Below are 21992 nucleotides of genomic sequence, written 5' to 3'. Positions count from 1 at the left end.
GCCCCCAATGCGTTGCAGCCAATCGGAGAGCGCGGCTCGCCGCGCGGGTTGGCCATGGGACTGCAACTCCCAGCGTGCCGTGCGAGCGCAGAGCGGCGCTTCCGGGCATTGCGCCGCGCGGGGGCTGATGGGAGTTGTAGTCGCGGGCGCGGGAGGCTCTGAGGGACGGGAGGGGGATGAACGAGGGGCTAATTAAGGTTCTGCTGTTAATTAGTTAGGGCAGCGGGGAGCGGCTGCGGCGGGGTTCCCTTCCCCTGGCCCGCCCTGAGCAACCCCCAATGGCCAGACTGGGAAAAACGGGAAAAAACGGGGGAAAACCGGGGGAAAACCGGCAAAGCACGGGAAAAAACCCAGGGGAAAAAACCCAGGGGAAAAAACCCAGGGAAAAGGCGGCTCTGAGCGGATCTTGGACATTTTATCCATCAAAAGCGCAGTAAAATCTCATTTTATTGATTTCTGTGCTCTGCCATGGCCCAGCTGGGAGCGTTCGGCTCAATTCGGCCCGAAATCGTTCAAGTCCCCCCGTTTGGGGCTAAAAAGAGGAAAAACGGGGAAGAGGATAAAAGAGAGGGGGAGAGGAAAGGGAAAGGGGCGAAAAAAGGGAAAAGATGAGAGAAAAGGAAGGGAAAAGGGGGAAGGGAAAAACAGGTAAAAGAGGAGAGGAAAAGGAAAGGGAAAAGGGGAGGCAGAGAAGGGAGGAGGAGAAAAGGCAAAAGGAGAAAAAAAAGAAAGAAAAATTAAAGAACAGAAAGCAACGTTCCCCCGCGCAGCGCGCATGCGCGGTTCCCTGTGCAGCACTCAGCACGGCCGCTCTGCGCATGCGCACTGGGATCCCCGTACGCTGTCATGGCTGCCCTCTCACATACGCAGTTCTGTTTCCTGTGCAGTGTCATGGCCGCTGTGCGCAGGCGCACTGAGATTGCCGTACGCTGTCATGGCCGCCTTCACGCTCCACAGTTCCGTTTTCCGTACAGCGTCATGGCCGCTCTGCGCATGCGCAGGTTCCGTAGAGCGTCATGGCCGCTCTGCGCATGCGCCCTGGGCGTTCCGTACATCGTCATGGCCGCCCTCACATACTACAGCTGTGTTTTCCGTACAGCGTCACGGCGGCTCTGCGCATGCGCAGTGCCGGTTCCATATATTGTCATGGCGGCTCTGCGCATGCGCCCTGGGCGTTCCGTATATCGTCATGGCCGCCCGCACGCGCAGCTCCCTCGCCCCGCCGCTCTGCGCAGGCGCGTTCCGTCCGCGCCGCCGTGACGTCACTGCGCGCGGCCTCTTCCGGGCCGGGCCTGCCCCGAGGAGGCGGCGGAAAAACCGGGAAAAAAGCGGGAAAAAAACCGGGGAAAATCCCGGGAAGAGCGGGAAAACAGCGGGGGAAAAGTGGGGAGAAGCAGGAGAAAGGCGGGGAGAGGCGGAGAAAGGCGGGCTGAGAGCGGCGGCGGCAGCGGCAGCGGCAGCCATGGTGTTCTACTTCACCTCCGACGGTGAGCGCGGCCCCCCGGGAATCCCGACAATTCCCGCCAATTCCCGCCAATTCCCGCCACTGTCCCACCAATTCCCGCCGCTTCCCGCCAATTCCCGCCAATTTCAGACACTTCCCGCCAATTCCAGACACTTCCCGCCAATTCCAGACACTTCCCGCCAATTCCCGCCGCTTCCCGCCAATTCCCGCCGCTTCCCGACACTTCCCGCCAATTCCCGCCACTTACCGACTTTTTCCCGCCACTTCCCGCCAATTCCCGCCAATTCCCCGCCAATTCCAGACATTTCCCCGCCAATTCCAGACATATTCCCGCCCTTTTCCCGCCGTTTCTCCTTTTCCCGCCCTTTTCCGCTCGGGGTTTTTGCCGCGAGGTCCGGAATTGGCGCGGGAAAATTCCCGGAAAAAAAAAAAAAAAACCAGGAATGGCTTCGAAAAAAGCGAAAATTTCCCGGGATTTTCCTGGAATTTTCCTGGAAGGTTCCAGGATATTTCCCGGGTTTTTACTGGAATTTTCCAGGAATTTTCTTTGGTTTTTCCAGGATTTTTTCAGGCCATTTCCTGGATTTTTCCTGGAATTTCCCTTCCTTTTCCCCAGATGTTTCCCGAGTTTTTCCAGGAAATTCCCAGGAATTTTCTGGGATTTTTCCAAGATACTTCCTGGATTTTCCTAGGATTTTTTCCAGATTTTGCCTGGCTTTTCCCGGGAATTTTCCTGAATTTTTCCCGGATTTTTGCCTGGATTTATCCCGGATTTTTCCATGGAATTACTCTGCCTTTATTCCCATTTTTTCCTGGATTTTTTCTTTGGAATTATTCCCAGTTTTCGTGCGTTTATTCCCAGCTTTTTCTATGGATTTATTCCCGTTTTTCCATGGATTTTGCAGATTTTCCCATTGATTTGTTCCAAATTTTCCATGGAATTTTCGCGGATTTTTCCATGGAATTTTTCCCATTTTTCCATTGATTTATTCTGGATTTTTTCCTTGGATTCATTCCAAATTTTCCATGGGATTTTTCCCCATTCTTGCATGGATTCATCCCTGGGTTTATTCCCAATTTTCCCTGGATTTGTTCCCAATTTTCCATGAAATTGTCACAGATTTTTCCATCGAATTTTTCCCATTTTTCCCGGGATTTATTCCCATTTTTCCCGGGATTTATTCCCGTTTTTCCCGGGACTAATTCCCATTTTTCCCTGGATTTTTTCCCGTTTCTCACGGAATTTTTCCCGTTTTTCCGCAGTGGCGGCGGCGCCCTACACCATCTACATGGGCAAGGACAAGTACGAGAGTGAGTCCGGAATTCCCAACTTTTCTGGGAGTTTTTGGGAGTTTTTGGGAATTTGGGGAATTATTTTGGGGATTTTGGGATGTTTTTTGGGAATTTTTTGAGAATTTGGGGGATTTTTGGGGATTATTTTATCGATTTTGGGAAGTTTTTTCGGAATTTTGGAATTTTTTGGGGCAAATTTTGGGAAATTTTTGGGAATTTTGGGAAACGTTTGGGAATTTTGGGAATGATTTTGGGAGTTCGGGGAAAATTTGGGGGATTTTTGGGAATTATTTTGGGGATTTGGGGAATTTTGGGGCGTTCTGGGGAATTTCAGGGATAATTTTGGGAATTGGTTTGGGAATTTTTGGGAATTGTTCAGGAATTCTGGGGATTTTTTGGAGAAAATTTTGGGAATTCTTTTGGGGATTTCCTGGATTTCTTTTGGGAATTCTGGGAATTCTTTTGGGGATTTTGCGGGGAATTTGGGGGAATTTTTTTGGGAATTTCTGGGATAATTTTGGGAATTCTTTTGGGAATTATTCGGGAATTATTCCAGAATTCTGGGAATCTTTTCAAGTAAATTTTGGGAATAATTTTGGGGATTTTGGAAACTTTGTCGGGAATTCTGGGGATTATTTGGGGGGAATTTTGTGGCTGGATTTGGGGTTGGAATTCTGGGATTTGGGGCTGGAATTTTGGGATTTTCTGTGGGAATTCCCGGATTTGGGGCTGGATTTGGGAATCCTGGGATTTGGGCTGGGATTGTGGTTGGGAATTTTGGGATTCTGGCCGGAATTCCAGGATTTTGGGATGGGAATTCCGGGATTTTGGGGTGGGAATGTTGGGATTTTGTTTTGGGATTTTGGGGTGGGAATTCCGGGATTTTGGGGTGGAAATCCTGGGAATTTTGGGCTGGGAATTCCGGGATTCAGGGGTGGGAATGTTGGGATTTTGTTTGGGAATTTTGGGATTCTGGGGTGGGAATTTTGGGATTTTGCCCGGAATTCCTCCCGCAGACGAGGACCTGATCAAGCACGGCTGGCCCGAGGACGTCTGGTGAGCGCCGAATTCCCAAATTCCCAAATTCCCGAATTCCCGAATCCCAAATTCCCGAATTCCCAAATTCCCGAATTCCCAAATTCCCAGATTCCAAATTCCCAAATCCCGACCATCGGGACCGTGGCGCCGGGGGGGCCCCGGGGCTGCTCCCGGGATCCCCAATCCCGAATTTCCCCGATCCCGCCCCTTTCCCAACCTTTTTTTCCCACTTTTCCCGTTTTTTTCCCATTTTCCCACCTTTGTCCCCATTTTCCCTCTTTTCCCATTTTCCTTCTTTTCCATTTTCCCAGTTTTTCCCATTTCCCACTTTTCCCTTTCCCCCACTTTTCTCAATTTTCCTTCTTTTCCCCTTTTCCCACTTTTTTCCTTTTCCTCCATTTTTCCCAACTTTTCCCATTTTTCTCATTTATTCCCACGTTCCCATTTTCCAGCTTTTCCCAATTTTCACATTTTCCCAATTTTTACATTTTTCCCATTTTTCTCCTTTCGCACTTTTCCCACTTTCCCATTTTCCTATTTTTCCTTCTTTCCCATTTTCCCACTTTTTCCCACTTTTTCCCACTTTCCCACTTTCCCATTTTTCCCATATTCCTGCTTTTCCCAATTTTCAAATCTTCCCCAATTTTTTCCCATTTTCCCACTTTTCCCATTTCCAATTTTCCCTTTGTTCCCACTTTTCCCACTTCCCACTTTTCCCTTTCCCCCCACTTTTCCCAATTTTCCCATTTTCTTCCCATTTTTCCCTTTGTTCCCACTTTTCCCACTTTCTCATTTTTCCCCTTTCCCCTTTTCCCGTTTTTTGTCTTTTTCCCTTTTTTCCATTTTTCCCACTTTTCCCACTTCTTCCCATTTTTCCAATTTTTCCCTCTTTTCCTTCCCCTTCCCCACCTTTGTCCCAATTTTTCCCATTTTCCCATTTTTTCCCATTTTCCCTTTTTCCCACTTTTCTCGATTTTCCCACTTTTTCTCCCCATTGTTCCCTCCCCTCCGGATTCCCGGGAATTCTCCCCTGCGGGAGGGGTTGGGAATTTTGGGAATGATCCCGGATTTTCATGGGATGGGGGCTGGGAATTCCCAGGAAATCCCTGGGGTTGATCCCGGAATTCCCGGGAATTTGGGAATTTTGGGGGAATGTTGGGAATTCAGGAATTCTGGGAATGTTGGGAATTCGGCGCAGGTTCCACGTGGACAAACTCTCCTCCGCTCACGTCTACCTGCGGCTGCAGCCGGTAACGGGAAAACCCGGAAAATCCGGGAAAAACGGGGGGAAAACGGGGGGAAATGGGAAAAACTGGGGGGGAAATGGGGAAAAATGGGAAAATCCTGGGAAAAACTGGGGGGAAAACGGGAAAAATGGGAAAATCCTGGGAAAAACGGGGGGAAAACGGGAGGAAATGGGGAAAAACTGGGGGGAAAATGGGAAAAACGGGGGGAAAATGGGAAAATCTTGGGAAAAAATGGGAGAAACGGGAAAAACTGGGAAAAAATGTGGGGAAATGGGGAAAAATGGGGGGAAATGGGAAAAGTGGGAAAAAATGGGGGAAAACGGGAAAATCCTGGGAAAAAAATGGGGGGAAATGGGAAAAAATGGGAAAATCCTGGGAAAAACTGAGAAAAAATGGGGGAAATGGGAAAAACTGGTGGGAAAATTGGAAATAATGGGGAAAAATGGGAAAAAATGGGGGAAAATGGGGGGAAATGGGAAAATCCTGGGAAAAACTGGGAAAAAATGAGGGGAAATGGGAAAATCCTGGGAAAAACTCGGGAAAAGGGGAAATAATGGGGGAAAATGGGAAAAATGGGGGAAAACGGGAAAAAATGGGAAAATCCTGGGAAAAACTGAGAAAAAATGGGGGAAATGGGGGAAAATTGGAAATAATGGAGAAAAATGGGGAAAATGGGGAAAATGAAAAAAATGGAAAAAAATGGGAGGAGGAAAATGGGAAAAATGGGGAAAATGGGAAAAAATGGGGGGAAAATGGGAAAAATGGGGTTAAATAGGGAAAAATAGGGGGAAAATGGAGAAAAGTGGGAAAAAATGGGAAAAATGGAAAAAAAATAGGGGGAAAATGGGGAAAATGGGAAAAACTGAGGAAAAATTGGGGAAATGAGAAAAAATGGGGAAAAATGGGAAAAAAACAGGAAAAATGGGGGGAAACAGGAAAAATCCTGGGAAAAAACACGGGGAAATGGGGGGAAAATGAGGGAAAACTGGGAAAAATGGGAGAAAATGGGAAAAACTGGGGGAAAATGGGGAAAAATGGGAAGAATTGGGAAAACCTGGGAGAAAGTGGTAAAAATGTGGGAAAATGGAGAAAATGGGGGGGAAATGGGGGAAAATGGGAAGATTCTGGGAAAAAATGGGGGGAAACAGGAAAAATGGGAAAAACTGGGAAAAAATGGGGTAAAACGGGAAAAATTGGAGGAAAATGGGAAAAAATGGAAAAATCCTGGGAAAAACCATGGGAAAATGTGGGGGGAAAATGGGAAAAAAATGGGAAAAACTTCCGGGAAAACTGGGAATGGAAAACTGGGAATGGAGAACTGGAACTGGGAATGGAAAAGTGGGATGGGGAAGGGAACTGGGAATTGTCCCGGGAAAAGGCGGGAATTGTTGGGAATTGCTCCGGGAGTTCCGTGGGAATTGTCGGGAATTGCTCCGGGAATTGTTGGGAATTGCTCCGGGAGTTCCGTGGGAATTGTCGGGAATTGCTCCGGGAATTGTTGGGAATTGCTCCGGGAGTTCCCTGGGAATTGTTGGGAATTGCTCTGGGAATTGTTGGGAATTGCTCCGGGAGTTCCCTGGGAATTGTTGGGAATTGCTCCGGGAGTTCCGTGGGAATTGTTGGGAATTGCTCCGGGAGTTCCGTGGGAATTGTCGGGAATTGCTCCGGGAATCGTCGGGAATTGCTCCGGGAGTTCCCTGGGAATTGTTGGGAATTGCTCCGGGAGTTCCCTGGGAATTTTTGGGAATTGCTCTGGGAATTGCGGCTCCGCAGGGCCAGGGCCTGGACGACATCCCCCGGGAGGTGCTGAGCGACTGCGCCCACCTGGTGAAGGCCAACAGCATCCAGGGTGCGCCCGGGAACACGGGAAAAACACGGGAAAAACACGGGACAGACACGGGAGGGACACGGGAAAAACACGGGAAAAACACGGGAAAAACACGGGAAAAACACGGGGAAAACACGGGGAAAACACAGGAGGGACATGGGGAAAACACGGGATAAAATACAGGCCAACAGCATCCAGGGTGCGCCCAGAAACACGGGAAAAACACGGGAAAAACACGGGAAAAACACGGGAGGGACACGGGAAAAACACGGGAGGGACACGGGATGGACATGGGAGAGACACGGGAAAAACATGGGGAAAACACGGGAGGGACACAGGGAAAACACGGGAGAGACATGGGATGGACATGGGAGAGACACGGGAAAAACACGGGAGAGACACGGGAAAAACACGGGAGAGACACAGGAGAGACACGGGAGAGACATGGGGAAAACACGGGATAGACACGGGGAAAACACGGGAGAGACATGGGATGGACACGGGAGGGACACGGGGAAAACACAGGATAAAATACAGGGAAAACACGGGATAGACACGGGAGAGACACAGGAGAGACATGGGAAAAACACGGGAGAGACACGGGGAAAGCATGGCATAAACACGGGGAAGACACGGGAAAACACGGGATAAAATACAGGATAAACACGGGAGAAAATATGGGATAAGCACGGGGTAAACACAGGATAAACACAGGATAGGCACGGGAAAACATGGGATAAACACGGGATAAAATACAGGATGAACATGGGAAACACACGGGGAAAATACGGGGAAACCACGGAAAAACATGGGGAAAACATGGGATAAAATATGGGATAAACACTGGATAGACATGGGATAAACATGGGGAAAACATGGGATAGACACAGGAAAACATGGGATAAACACGGGGAAAACATGGGAAATACATGGGATAAACATGGGGAAAACACGGGATAGACATGGGATAAACAGGATAAACACGATGAAAACATGGGATAGACATGGGATAAAATACAGGGAAAACATGGGATAAACACAGGAAAGACACGGGATAAAACACGGGATAAACATGGATACAATCTTGGAAAAATGGGACAAAATCCGGAAAAGTGGGAAAAATTGGAAAAAGTCTTGGGAAAATGGGATAAAATCCGGGAAAATGGGAAAAAATCCAGGAAAAACACATGAAAAAACCAGGAAAATGGGGAGAAATCTGGGGAAAAATTGGGAAAACCCAGGAAAAAAATGTGGGGAAAAATCCTGGGAAAAAACTGGGGGAAAAAAAGGGGAGAATAGGAAAAAACCCAGGAAAAACGGGAAAAAAACAAAGGAAAAATTGGGGGAAAACCCAGGAAAAATGGGGGAAACCTGGGAAAAAGCCCAGGACAAAAAACTGGGAAGAATGGGATAAAATCTGGGAAAAAAACAGGAAAAAATGGGAAAATTGGGGGAAAAAAAGGGGGAAAATCTGGATAAAATCTGGGGAAAATGGGAAAAACCTGGGAAAAATGGGAAAAACCCGGGAAAATGGGAAAAAAATGGGAAAAATGGGGAGAAACGTTGGAAAAATGAGGAAAAACCCGGGAAAATGGGAAAAATGGGAAAAACATGGGAAAAATGAGGAAAAACCTGGGAAAACGGGGAAAAAAACCAGGAAAAAATGGGGAGAAACCTTGGAAAAATGGGCAAGCTGAGCTCGGTGTCGGTGGTTTATCCCATTTTTCCCTGTTTTTCCGGGATTTTCCGGGATTTTTCCCTGTTTTCAGGCTGCAAGCTGAGCTCGGTGTTGGTGGTTGATCCCGTTTTTCCCTGTTTTTCCGGGATTTTTCCATGTTTTCCCTGTTTTCAGGCTGCAAGCTGAGCTCGGTGTCGGTGGTTGATCCCGTTTTTCCCTGTTTTTCCGGGATTTTTCCCTGTTTTCAGGCTGCAAGCTGAGCTCGGTGTCGGTGGTTGATCCCGTTTTTCCCTGTTTTTCCGGGATTTTCCGGGATTTTTCCCTGTTTTCAGGCTGCAAGCTGAGCTCGGTGTCGGTGGTTGATCCCGTTTTTCCCTGTTTTTCCGGGATTTTTCCATGTTTTCCCTGTTTTCAGGCTGCAAGCTGAGCTCGGTGTCGGTGGTTGATCCCGTTTTTCCCTGTTTTTCCGGGATTTTCCGGGATTTTTCCATGTTTTCCCTGTTTTCAGGCTGCAAGCTGAGCTCGGTGTCGGTGGTTTATCCCGTTTTTCCCTGTTTTTCCGGGATTTTCCGGGATTTTTCCATGTTTTCCCTGTTTTCAGGCTGCAAGCTGAGCTCGGTGTCGCTGGTTTATCCCGTTTTTCCATGTTTTTCCCTGTTTTTCCGGGATTTTTCCATGTTTTCCCTGTTTTCAGGCTGCAAGCTGAGCTCGGTGTCGGTGGTTTACACGCCCTGGACCAACCTGCGCAAAACTCCCGACATGGACGTGGGGCAGATCGGCTTCCACCACAGCAAGGAGGTGAGACGGGAAAAATCCGGGAATAAACCCGGGAATTTGGGAATAAACCCGGGAATCTGGGAATAGACCCGGGAATCTGGGAATCAATCTGGGAATCAATCTGGGAATCAATCTGGGAATCAATCTGGGAATCAATCTGGGAATCAATCTGGGAATCAATCTGGGAATGGGATCAATGGGAGCAGATCGGCTTCCACCACAGCAAGGAGGTAAGCCGGGAAATCCGGGAAAAAACCCGGGAATTTGGGAATAAACCCGGGAATAGACCCGGGAATTTGGGAATAGACCCGGGAATAGACCCGGGAATTTGGGAATAAACCCAGGAATAGACCTGGGAATCTGGGAATCAATCTGGGAATCAATCTGGGTACGGGAGCAACGGGAGCAGATCGGCTTCCACCACAGCAAGGAGGTGAGCCGGGAAAAAATCCGGGAATAAACCCGGGAATAGACCTGGGAATCTGGGAATAGACCCGGGAATAGACCCGGGGATCTGGGAATCAATCTGGGAATCAATCTGGGAATCAATCTGGGAATCAATCTGGGAATAAATGTGGGAATCAATCTGGGAATCAATCTGGGAATTGGATCAACGGGAGCAGATCGGCTTCCACCACAGCAAGGAGGTAAGCCGGGAAATCCGGGAATAAACCTGGGAATAGACCCGGGAATAAACCCGGGAATCTGGGAATCAATCTGGGAATCAATCTGGGAATCAATCTGGGAATCAATCTGGGAATAAATGTGGGAATTGGATCAACGGGAGCAGATCGGCTTCCACCACAGCAAGGAGGTAAGCCGGGAAATCCGGGAATAAACCCGGGAATAGACCCGGGAATAAACCCGGGAATCTGGGAATCAATCTGGGAATCAATCTGGGAATAAATGTGGGAATCTGGGAATCAATCTGGGAATCAATCTGGGAATCAATCTGGGAATAAATGTGGGAATTGGATCAACGGGAGCAGATCGGCTTCCACCAAGCAGGGAGGTGAGACAGGGAAAAAACCCAGGAATAAACCCGGGAATAAACCCAGGAGTAAACCTGGGAATAAATCCGAGAATTTGGGAATTAACATGGGAATAAACCCGGGAATAAACCCGGGAATCTGGGAATCAATCTGGGAATCAATCTGGGAATTAATCTGGGAATGGATCACCGGGAGCAGATCGGCTTCCACCACAGCAAGGAGGAGAGACAGGGAAAAATCCAGGAATAAACCCGGGAATTATTCCAGGAATTTGGGAGTTAATCCGGGAATTAACCCAGGAATGGCAATGGGAATAAATGGGACGGCCTCACACTGGCTTTAATTCCCATTTTTTCTTATGTAATTCCCATTTATCCGTGTTTTTCTCTGGAATTCCGGGTAATTCCAGGTGCGCTCGGTGCCGGTGGAGCGGCAGGGCCTCACTCCGGGTTCCATTCCCATTTTTCCCTGTTTTTTCCCATTTTTCCATGGAATCCCAGGTGTGCTCGGTGCCGGTGGAGCGGCAGGGCCTCACTCTGGGTTCCATTCCCATTTTTCCATGTTTTTTCCCTGTTTTTTCCCTGTTTTCCATGGAATCCCAGGTGCGCTCGGTGCCGGTGGAGCGGCAGGTCTCACTCCGGGTTCCATTCCCATTTTTCCCTGTTTTTTCCCATTTTTCCCGGAATCCCAGGTGCGCTCGGTGCCGGTGGAGCAGCAGGTCTCACTCCGGGTTCCATTCCCATTTTTCCATGTTTTTCCCTGGAATTCCGGGTAATCCCAGGTGCGCTCGGTGCCGGTGGAGCGGCAGGTCTCACTCCGGGTTCCATTCCCATTTTTCCCTGATTTTTCCCTGTTTTTTCCCATTTTTCCATGGATCCCAGGTGCGCTCGGTGCCGGTGGAGCGGCAGGTCTCACTCCGGGTTCCATTCCCATTTTTCCCTGTTTTTTCCCATTTTTCCCGGGATGCCAGGTGCGCTCGGTGCCGGTGGAGCGGCAGGGCCTCACTCCGGGTTTCATTCCCATTTTTCCCTGTTTTTTCCCTGTTTTTTCCCATTTTTCCATGGATCCCAGGTGCGCTCGGTGCCGGTGGAGCGGCAGGTCTCACTCCGGGTTCCATTCCCATTTTTCCATGTTTCATTCCCATTTTTCCCTGTTTTTTCCCTGTTTTTTCCCATTTTTCCATGGATCCCAGGTGCGCTTGGTGCCGGTGGAGTGGCAGGGCCTCACTCTGGGTTCCATTCCCATTTTTCCCAGTTTCATTCCCATTTTTCCATGGATCCCAGGTGCGCTTGGTGCCGGTGGAGTGGCAGGGCCTCACTCCGGGTTCCATTCCCATTTTTCCCAGTTTCATTCCCATTTTTCCCTGTTTTTTCCCTGTTTTTTCCATGGATCCCAGGTGCGCTCGGTGCCGGTGGAGCGGCAGGTCTCACTCCGGGTTCCATTCCCATTTTTCCCTGTTTTTTCCCATTTTTCCCTGTTTTTTCCCTGTTTTTTCCATGGATCCCAGGTGCGCTCGGTGCCGGTGGAGCGGCAGGTCTCACTCCGGGTTCCATTCCCATTTTTCCCTGTTTTTTCCCATTTTTCCATGGATGCCAGGTGCGCTCGGTGCCGGTGGAGCGGCAGGGCCTCACTCCGGGTTTCATTCCCATTTTTCCCTGTTTTTTCCCTGTTTTTTCCCATTTTTCCATGGAATTCCAGGTGCGCTCGGTGCCGGTGGAGCGGCAGGTCTCACTCCGGGTTTCATTCCCATTTTTCCCTGTTTTTTCCCTGTTTTTTCCCATTTTTCCATGGAATTCCAGGTGCGCTCGGTGCCGGTGGAGCGGCAGGTCTCACTCCGGGTTTCATTCCCATTTTTCCCTGTTTTTTCCCTGTTTTTTCCCATTTTTCCATGGAATTCCAGGTGCGCTCGGTGCCGGTGGAGCGGCAGGTCTCACTCCGGGTTCCATTCCCATTTTTCCCTGTTTTTTCCCATTTTTCCCGGGATCCCAGGTGCGCTCGGTGCCGGTGGAGCGGCAGGGCCTCACTCCGGGTTCCATTCCCATTTTTCCATGTTTCATTCCCATTTTTCCCAGTTTCATTCCCATTTTTCCCTGGAATCCCAGGTGCGCTCGGTGCCGGTGGAGCGGCGGGCCCCGGAGCGGCTGCGGCGCCTGGAGCGGACGCGCTCCGAGCGCTTCCCGGACCTGGCGGCCGAGCGGCGCGGGCGCGACCGGCGGGAGCGCGGCCGGCAGCGCCGGGAACAGCGGCTGCAGCGCCGGGAACAGCGCCTGGAGAGCCTGCGGAGCAGGGAGCTGGACGAGCTCCGGTGGGGATCCCGGAATTCTGGGAATGTTTGGGAATTCTGGGAATGTTGGGAGTGTTAGGAATGTTGGGAATGTTGCGGCCGGCAGCGCCGGGAGCAGCGGCTGCAGCGCCGGGAACAGCGCCTGGAGAGCCTGCGGAGCAGGGAGCTGGACGAGCTCCGGTGGGAATCCCGGAATTCCGGGGTGTTTGGGAATTCTGGGAATGCTGGGGGTGTTGGGAATGCTGGGGGTGTTGGGAATGGTGGGGGTGTTGGGAGTGTCGGGAATGTTGGGGCCGGCAGCGGCTGGAGAGCCAGCGGAAACGGGAGCAGGACAAGCTCCGGTGGGAATCCCGGGATTCCAGGGGTGTTTGGGAATTCCGGGAATGGTGGGGGTGTTGGGAATGGTGGGGCCGGCATCGCTGGGAGCAGCAGCTCAAGAGCCTGCGGAACAGGGAGCTGGAGGAGCTCCGGTGGGAATCCCGGAATTCCGGGGGTGTTTGGGAATTCTGGGAATGCTGGGAGTGTCGGGAATAGTGGGAATGCTGGGGGTGTTGGGAATGGTGGGGGTGTTGGGAGTGTCGGGAATGTTGGGGCCGGCAGCGGCTGGAGAGCCAGTGGAAACGGGAGCTGGACAAGCTCCGGTGGGAATCCCGGGATTCTGGGGTGTTTGGGAATGCTGGGAATGTTGGGAGTGTCGGGAATGGTGGGAATGTTGGGAATGTTGGGAGTGTTGGGGCCTGCAGCGCTGGGAGCAGCGCCTCGAGAGCCTGCGGAGCAGGGAGCTTGAGGAGCTCCGGTGGGAATCCCGGAATTCCAGGGTGTTTGGGAATTCTGGGGGTGTCAGGGGGGTTGGGAATGCTGGGAATGCTGGGAGTGTCGGGAATGTTGGGAATGTTGGGGCCTGCAGCGCCGGGAACAGCAGCTCAAGAGCCTGCGGAGACAGGAGCTGGACGAGCTCCGGTGGGAATCCCAGAATTCCGGGGGTTTTTGGGAATTCTGGGAATGCTGGGGGTGTTGGGAATGGTGGGGGTGTTGGGGGTGTTTGGGAATTCTGGGAATGCCGGGGGTGTCTGGGAATGCTGGGAATGTTGGGAATGGTGGGAATATTGGGAATGTCAGGGCCGGCAGCGCCGCCAGCAGTGCCTTGATAGCCTGTGGAGCAGGGAGCTGGAGGAGCTCCGGTGGGAATCCCAAAATTCCAGGGGTGTTGGGAATTCTGGGAATGCTGGGGGTGTTGGGAATTCTGGGAATGCTGGGGGTGTCAGGAATGCTGGGAGTGTCGGGGCCGGCAGCGCCGGGAGCAGCGGCTGGAGAGCCTGCGGAGCAGGGAGCTGGACAAGCTCCAGTGGGAATCCCGGGATTCCGGGAATGTCTGGGAATTCTGGGAATGGTGGGAATGGTGGGAATGGTGGGAGTGTTGGGGGTGTTGGGAGTGTCAGGAATGTTGGGGCCGGCAGCGCCTGGAGAGCCTGCGGAGCAGGGAGCTGGACGAGCTCCGGTGGGAATCCTGGGATTCCAGGGGTGTTTGGGAATTCTGGGAATGTTGGGGGTGTTGGGAATGGTGGGAATGCTGGGAGTGTTGGGAATGTTGGGAATGTCAGGAGTATTGGGAATGTTGGGACCGGCAGCGCCGCCGGCAGCGCCTGGAGAGCCGGCGGAAACGGGAGCTGGAGGAGATCCGGTGGGAATCCCGGAATTCCGGGAATTCCGGGAGTGTCAGGAGTGCTGGGAATGTCTGGGAATGTTGGGACTGTTGGGAATGTTGGGATTATTGGGAATGTTGGGACTGTTGGGAATGTTGGGATTATTGGGAATGCTGGGATTATTTGGAATGTTGGGATTATTGGGAATGCTGGGATTATTGGGAATGTTGGGATTATTGGGAATGTTGGGATTATTGGGAATGCTGGGTGGCGGCAGCGCCGGGAGCAGCACAGGGGCTGGAGGAGCTCCGGTGGGAATTCCGGGAATTCCGGGGGTTTTGGGAATTCTCAGAGTGCTGGGAATGCCGGGAACACTGGGAATTCCGGGAATGTTGGGAATTCTGACAGTGCTGGGAGTGTCGGGAACGCTGGGAATTCCGGGAATGTTCAGAGCGTTTGGTGGGAATGCTGGGTTGGAATTCCAGGAACGTTTGCTGGGAATTCTGGGAATCTTCAGGAATGTTTGATAGGAATGGTGGGAATGTCTGCTGGGAATTCCGGGAATGTTCGTTGGGAATTCCGGGATCGGAGCTCCTGGGCGGTTTCCCAGCAGAATCCTGGCCCCAGTCAGGGACTGGGAATTGCCCCGGGAATTCCCTCTGGAATTCCTTTTGGAATTTCCCCTGGAATTCTCCTTGGAATTCTCTCTGGGATTTCCTTGGAATTTCCTCAGTTCCCTCTGGAATTGCCTCTGGAATTCCCTTTGGAATTGCCTCTGGAATTCCCACTGGAATTGGGTCTGGAATTCCCTCTGGAATTCCCTCTGGAATCCCCCCTGGCAATTCCGGAGCTTTCCCGGAATTCCGGGAGCGTGAGGCCGGGACGTGCCGGGAATTCACCCCGAGGGATTCGGGAATTTGGGGAATTTGGGATTCCCAGGATTCCCCCGGGAGCTTCCCCGAGCCCCACAGAAAGCGGGATTGAAGGAATTCCGGGAATTTCTCGGGATTGAAGGAATTCCGGGAATTTCCCGGGATCCGGGCTGGGAATTCTGGGCTGGGGAATCCCAAATCCGGGATTTCCGGGGGGAATCCCTGGGAATTCCGGGAGCATCGGGAATTCTCCCCGCAGGAGCTACTCCTCGCTGATGAAGGCCGAGAACATGTCCTCCAACCAGGTGGGGCCCGGAATTCCCGGAATTCCCCGGGAAAGGGCGGGAAAAGTCCGGGAATTCCCTGGGAAAGATGTGGGGAAAGTCCGGGAATTCCCTGGGAAAGATGTGGGGAAAGTCCGGGAATTCCCTGGGAGAAGGGCGGGAAAAGTCCAGGAATTCCTTTGGATAAATCTGGGATTTCCTTGGGATAACTCTGGGAATTCTGTGGGAAAAGGGTGGGAAAACTCCGGGAATTCCCTGGGAAAGATGTGGGGAAAGTCTGGGAATTCCCTGGGATAAATCTGGGAATTCCCTTGGGATAACTCCAGGAATTCCTTGGGAAAAGGGCGGGAAAACTCTGGGAATTCCCTGGGAAAACTCCGGGAATTCCCTGGGATAAATCTGGGATTTCTTTGGGATAACTCCGGGAATTCCCTGGGAAAAGGGCTGGAAGACTCCGGGAATTCTTTTGGATAACTCTGGGAATTGTTTGGGATAACTCCTCCGGGAATTCCCTGGGAAAGGGGCGGGAAAACTCCGAGAATTTCTTGGGAGTGGGAATGGTGGGATTAATGGGATTGGGAATGACGGGAATACTGGGGAGGAATGGGAATGCTGGGAATAACAGGATTGGGAATTCCGGGAATGGGAATGGTGGGAATAACGGGATTGGGAATTCCGGGAATGGGAATTGTGGGAATAACGGGATTGGGAATTCCGGGAATGGGAATTGTGGGAATAACGGGATTGGGAATTCCGGGAATGGGAATGATGGGAATGAGAATTTCCGGAGCTCCGGACCCCGAAGTGGCCCCATGGGAATTCCCTGTTCCCAAATTCCCAAATTCCCAATTCCAAAATTCCCATTCCCAAATTCCCCCATTCCCGAATTCTCAGCCCCATTTCCCAATCCCCAAATCCCCAAATTCCCATTCCCGAATTCTCAGCCCCATTTCCCAATTCCCAAATTCCCATTCCCGAATTCCCGCTTTTCCGGCAGGACGGGAACGACTCCGACGATTTCATGTGAGGCTCCGGCCGGAATTCCCGGGAAAAGGAGCTCGGGCCCCGCCCCGCTCCCAGCCAGGAGCCGCCGGAATTCCCAAAATTCCCGGGAAAAGGAGCTCGGGCCCCGCCCTGCTCCCGGGAGCCGCCGGAATTCCGAAATTCCCAAAATTCCCGGGAATGCCGGAGCCAACAAAGCCTGGGAGCCGCAGCCGCCTCTGGAATTCTTCCCCCGGAGCCGCCGGGAGCGGGGGAGGGGCCGGGAATTCCGGGAATTCTCCCGCCGGAGCGCGCGGAATTCCGGCTGGGAATGTGGGGAGGGGAGCGGGGGGGGAAAAATGGGAAAAGAATTGGGGAAAATGGGAAAAAATGGGAAAATAATGAGAAAATATGGGGAAAACAGGAGGAAGATGGGAAAAATGGGAAAACTGGGAAAAGAATGGAAAAACTGGGAAAAGACTGGGGAAAATGGGAAAAACTGGGAAAAGAATGTGGGAAAATGGGGAAAAATGGGAAAAACTGGGAAAAGAATGGGGGAAAATGGGAAAAATGGAAAATAATTGAGGAAAATGGGGAAAAACCGGGAAAAATGAAGAAAACTGGGAAAAAAATTGGGGGAAATTGGGGAAAACCAGGGAATAACCAGGGAAAAATGGGGGGAAATGGAAAAATGGGAAGAAATGGGAAAAAAATGGGGGGAAATGGGAAAAGAATAGGGGGAAACGGAAAAACCTGGGAAAAGACTGGGAAAATATGGAAAAAACTGGGAAAACAATGGGGGGAAATGGGGAAAAGAGGAAATAACCAGGGAAAAATGCGAAAAGAATGGGGGAAAATGGGAAAAATGGAAAATAATTGAGAAAATGGGGGAAAATGAGGGGGAAACAGAAAAAAAATGGAAAAGAATGGGGGAAAACAGGAAAAAATGGGGAAAATGGAAAAGAATGGGGGGAAATGGAAAAAGAATGAGGAGAAATGGGAAAACCTGGGGAAAAATGGGAAAAGAATGGGAAAAATGGGGAAAGAATGGGAAAAATGCGAAAAGCTGGGAAAAGAATGGGGGAAAATGGAATGAAAATGGGAAAAATTGGGAAAGAAATGGGAAAAATGGGGAAAACTCGGAAAAGAATTGGGGGAAACTGGGGAAAAGCAGGGAATAACCAGGGAAAAATGGGGGGAAAACAGGGAAAAAATTGGGAAAATGGGAAAAGAATGGGGGGAAATGGGAGGAGAATGGGAAATGGGGAAAACTGGAAAAAAATGGGAAAAACTGGGAAGAGAATGGGGAAAACTGGGAAAAGAATGGGGGGAAAATGGGAAAAACCAGGAAAAACTGGGAAAATGGGAGAAAAGTGGGAAAAGTGGGAGAAAAAAAGGGAAAAACGGGAAAAATCTGTAAAAGGGAAGAGCTCTGCACAGGGCCAGGATCCGGCCGGGCTCGGCAGAAATCCGGGAATATTCCCGGGAAAAGGGAATTCCGGGAAAGGGAATTCCTGGAAAAGGGGATTCCAGGAAAAGGGGATTCCAGGAAAAGGGGATTCCAGGAAAAGGGGATTCCAGGAAAAGGAGATTCCAGGAAAAGGGGATTATGGGAAAAGGGAATTCCTGGGAAAGGGGATTCCAGGAAAAGGGGATTCCAGGAAAAGGGGATTCCCGGGAAAAGGGAATTCCCGGGAAAATGGGATTTCTGGGAAGGGCCGTTCCCAGTGATCCCGATCCAGATTCCCGCAGTTCCCAAATCCCGGAGATTGGGAATGGGATCAGGAGTCGAGTCAGGATCAGGATTGGGATCAGGATCAGGATTGGGATCCAGATTGGGATGAGGATTGGGTTTGGGATTGGGATCAGGATCAGGATTGGGATCGGGATCAGGATCAGGATTGGGATCGCAATCGGGATCGGGATCAGGATCAGGATTGGGATCGCAGTCGGGATCGGGATCCAGGAGCTCTCCCGGATCCGTGGGAATCCCGTTCAGGAGGCGCCGGGAACCTTCACTGGGCCGGGACACCCCGGGGACACGGAATGGGAATTCCGGCCGGGAAAAGCTCCGGTACCGGGAAACCGGGAATTCCGGACGGGAAAGCTCCGGTACCAGGAATTCCAGCCAGAGAAAGCTCCAGTACCGGAAAACTGGGAATTCCAACCAGGGAAAGCTCTGGTACCGGGAAAACCGGGAATTCCAGACAGGGAATGCTCCAGTCCCGGGAAAACCGGGAATTCCAGCCAGGGAATGCTCTGGTCCCGGGAAAACCGGGAATTCTCACCGGGGAATGCTCTGGTCCTGGAAAATCAGGAATTCCAGCTGGGGAAAGCTCCGGTACCGGGAATTCCAGCCAGGGAATGCTCCAGTCCCAGGAAAACCAGGAATTCCAGACGGGGAATGCTCCAGTCCCAGGAAAACTGGGAATTCTAGCCGGGGAATGCTCCGGTACCGGGAAACTGGGAATTTCATCTGGGGAATGCTCCAGTCCCAGGAAAACCAGGAATTCCAGCCGGGAAAGGCTCCGGTCCCGGGAAAACCGGGAATTCCAGCCGGGGAATGCTCCGGTACCGGGAAACCGGGAATTCCATCTGGGTAATGCTCCAGTCCCAGGAAAACCAGGAATTCCAGCTGGGGAAAGCTCCGGTCCCGGGAAAACCGGGAATTCCATTCAGGGAAAGCTCCGGTCCCGGGAATTCCAGCCGGGATAGGCTCCGGTCCCGGGAAACTGGGAATTCCATCCAGGAAAGCTCCGGTACCGGGAATTCCAGCCGGGAAAGCTCCGGTCCCGGGAAAACCGGGAATTCATTCAGGGAAAGCTCCGGTACCGGGAATTCCAGCCGGGAAAGGCTCCGGTCCCGGGAAAACCGGGAATTCCATTCAGGGAAAGCTCCGGTCCCGGGAATTCCAGCCGGGAAAGGCTCCGCTCCCGGGAAACTGGGAATTGCAGCCGGGGAATGCTCCGGTACTGGGAATTCCGGCCCGGGAATTCGGGAATGTTCCAGTCCCGGGAAACCCGGGATGGGCGGGAATTCCACCCAGCGGGCCCGGGAAGCGCCGGGGGCACCGGGAGGGAGCCCGGCGGGATTCGGGACATTCCCAAATCCCAAAATCCCAAAATCCCGCCCCGAGGGGCCGGCGGCCTCTGTGCCGGGATCCGCGGGGCGATCCCGGTGCCGCCCCGGGGCTCGGAGCGGGATTTGGGATCGGGATTCCCAAAATTCCAGCCCACATCCAGGGCAGGGTCACATCTCTGATATCCCAAACCTCGGAGCGGGATTTGGGATTGGGATTCCCAAAATTCCAGCCTCGCCCAGGGCATCCGGTGTCCCGGTCTCTGTCTCCCGGTGTCCCGGTCTCTCCCGGTGTTCCGGCCTCTCAGTCCCAAAGTGTCCCGGGAATTCCGGCAGTCCCGGGATGTCCCCGCGGTGTCCCGGTCCCGGGGAATGTCCCCAGTCACTTTTCCCGTCACTGCTCCGGTGATTCCCGGTCCCGGTCCCTGTCCCGGTGCTGCTCCGGTGATTCCCGGTCCCGGGGGATGTCCCCGGTGATTCCCGGTCTCTGTCCCGCTCCCCGGTGATTCCCGGTTTCTGTCCCGGTGCCGCTCCGGTGATTCCCGGTCTCTGTCCCGGTGCCGCTCCGGTGATTCCCGGTCTCTGTCCCGCTCCCCGGTGATTCCCGGTCTCTGTCCCGCTCCCCGGTGATTCCCGGTTTCTGTCCCGCTCCCCGGTGATTCCCGGTCTCTGTCCCGCTCCCCGGTGATTCCCGGTTTCTGTCCCGCTCCCCGGTGATTCCCGGTCTCTGTCCCGCTCCCCGGTGATTCCCGGTTTCTGTCCCGCTCCCCGGTGATTCCCGGTCTCTGTCCCGCTCCCCGGTGATTCCCGGTTTCTGTCCCGGTGCCGCTCCGGTGATTCCCGGTCTCTGTCCCGGTGCCGCTCCGGTGATTCCCGGTCTCTGTCCCGCTCCCCGGTGCCACTCCGGTGATTCCCGGTCCCTGTCCCGGTGCCGCTCCGGTGATTCCCGGTCTCTGTCCCGCTCCCCGGTGCCACTCCGGTGATTCCCGGTCCCTGTCCCGGTGCCGCTCCGGTGATTCCCGGTCTCTGTCCCGCTCCCCGGTGCCGCTCCGGTGATTCCCGGTCTCTGTCCCGCTCCCCGGTGCCGCTCCGGTGATTCCCGGTCTCTGTCCCGGTGCCACTCCGGTGATTCCCGGTCCCTGTCCCGGTGCCGCTCCGGTGATTCCCGGTCTCTGTCCCGCTCCCCGGTGCCGCTCCGGTGATTCCCGGTCTCTGTCCCGCTCCCCGGTGCCGCTCCGGTGATTCCCGGTCTCTGTCCCGCTCCCCGGTGCCGCTCCGGTGATTCCCGGTCTCTGTCCCGGTGCCACTCCGGTGATTCCCGGTCCCTGTCCCGGTGCCGCTCCGGTGATTCCCGGTCTCTGTCCCGCTCCCCGGTGCCGCTCCGGTGATTCCCGGTCTCTGTCCCGCTCCCCGGTGCCGCTCCGGTGATTCCCGGTCTCTGTCCCGCTCCCCGGTGCCGCTCCGGTGATTCCCGGTCTCTGTCCCGCTCCCCGGTGCCGCTCCGGTGATTCCCGGTCTCTGTCCCGGTGCCACTCCGGTGATTCCCGGTCCCTGTCCCGGTGCCGCTCCGGTGATTCCCGGTCTCTGTCCCGGTGCCGCTCCGGTGATTCCCGGTCTCTGTCCCGGTGCCGCCGGAGCGGAGCCGGTTAAGCCCGCCCGGCTGTGTCCCCACGTGTCGCGACACGTGCCCGCGTGGCCCGGGACATCCCGGGACATCCCGGGACATCCCCCCGCGGAGCGCGACCCGGCGGCAACCGGCCCGGCCTGGTCCCGGTCCCCGTTCCGTTCCCGATTCCCGTTTCCGTTCCCGTTCCTGTTCCCGGTCCTGTCCCCGTTCCCGGTCCCAATCCCGGTCCGTGTCCCGTTCCCGTCCCCGGTCCCAGTCCTGGTCCGTGTCCCGTCCCCGGTCCTGGTGCCGTCCCCGGTCCCGGTGCCGTTCCCGTTACCGATCCCGGTCCGTGTCCCGTTCCCGATTCCCGTCCCCGGTCCCGGTCCCGTTCCCGTCCCCGGTCCCGGTGCCGTTCCCGGTCCCGTTACCGATCCCGGTCCGTGCCCTCGTCCCCGTCCCCATCCCCGGTCCCGGTCCCGTTACCGATCCTGGTCCGTGTCCCGTTCCCGATTCCCGTCCCAGGTCCCGTCCCGTTCCCGATTCCCGTTCCTGTCCCCGGGCCCGATCCCGGTCCCGGTCCCGGTCCCCATCCCCGGTCCCGGTGCCGTTCCCGGTTCCGTTCCCGATCCCGGTCCCGTCCCCGGGCCCGTTCCCGATCCCGGTGCCGTTCCCGGTCCCGTTACCGATCCCGGTCCGTGTCCCGCTCCCGATTCCCGTCCCAGGTCCCGTCCCTGTTCCCGATTCCCGTTCCCGTCCCCGGGCCCGTTCCCGGTCCCGGTGCCGTTCCCGATGCCGTTACCGGTCCGTGTCCCGTTCCCGTTCCCAATTCCCGTCCCCGGTCCCGGTCCCCGCGTGTCGGGGGCGGTCCCGGTGCCGCCCCGCCCCCCGAGCGCTGTCCCGGTTCCCGCCATTCTTCTCCGGGA

At 53.7% G+C, this 21992-nt stretch overlaps 1 protein-coding gene across 1 annotated transcript; it reads left to right on the top strand.

Annotated features, from left to right (window-relative positions):
• The first annotated feature begins 1357 nt into the window (after positions 1 to 1357).
• On the top strand, positions 1358 to 16614 carry CCDC25 (coiled-coil domain containing 25). Its single transcript, XM_021547469.3, has 9 exons — positions 1358 to 1487; positions 2729 to 2776; positions 3775 to 3814; positions 4995 to 5046; positions 6817 to 6892; positions 9244 to 9347; positions 12421 to 12623; positions 15377 to 15422; positions 16399 to 16614. The coding sequence occupies exons 1-9, from the start codon at positions 1463 to 1465 to the stop codon at positions 16426 to 16428; spliced, it is 624 nt and encodes a 207-aa protein (XP_021403144.1). The 5' UTR covers positions 1358 to 1462; the 3' UTR covers positions 16429 to 16614.
• The last annotated feature ends 5378 nt before the right edge of the window (positions 16615 to 21992 follow it).

Source organism: Lonchura striata, chromosome 3 (assembly GCF_046129695.1).
Source record: "Lonchura striata isolate bLonStr1 chromosome 3, bLonStr1.mat, whole genome shotgun sequence".
Lineage (NCBI taxonomy): Eukaryota > Metazoa > Chordata > Aves > Passeriformes > Estrildidae > Lonchura > Lonchura striata.
Note: the sequence above shows the minus strand (reverse complement) of the source record. Positions and strands in the feature narration are given on the sequence as shown.

Bases quoted from the DNA above. Each gene is read 5' to 3' on its own strand.
- CCDC25 (XM_021547469.3), top strand. From the start codon at position 1,463: ATGGTGTTCTACTTCACCTCCGACG. The intron at 1,488-2,728 runs GTGAGCGCGGCC...GTTTTTCCGCAG, and splicing joins GTTCTACTTCACCTCCGACG to TGGCGGCGGCGCCCTACACC. The intron at 3,815-4,994 runs GTGAGCGCCGAA...AATTCGGCGCAG, and splicing joins GGCTGGCCCGAGGACGTCTG to GTTCCACGTGGACAAACTCT.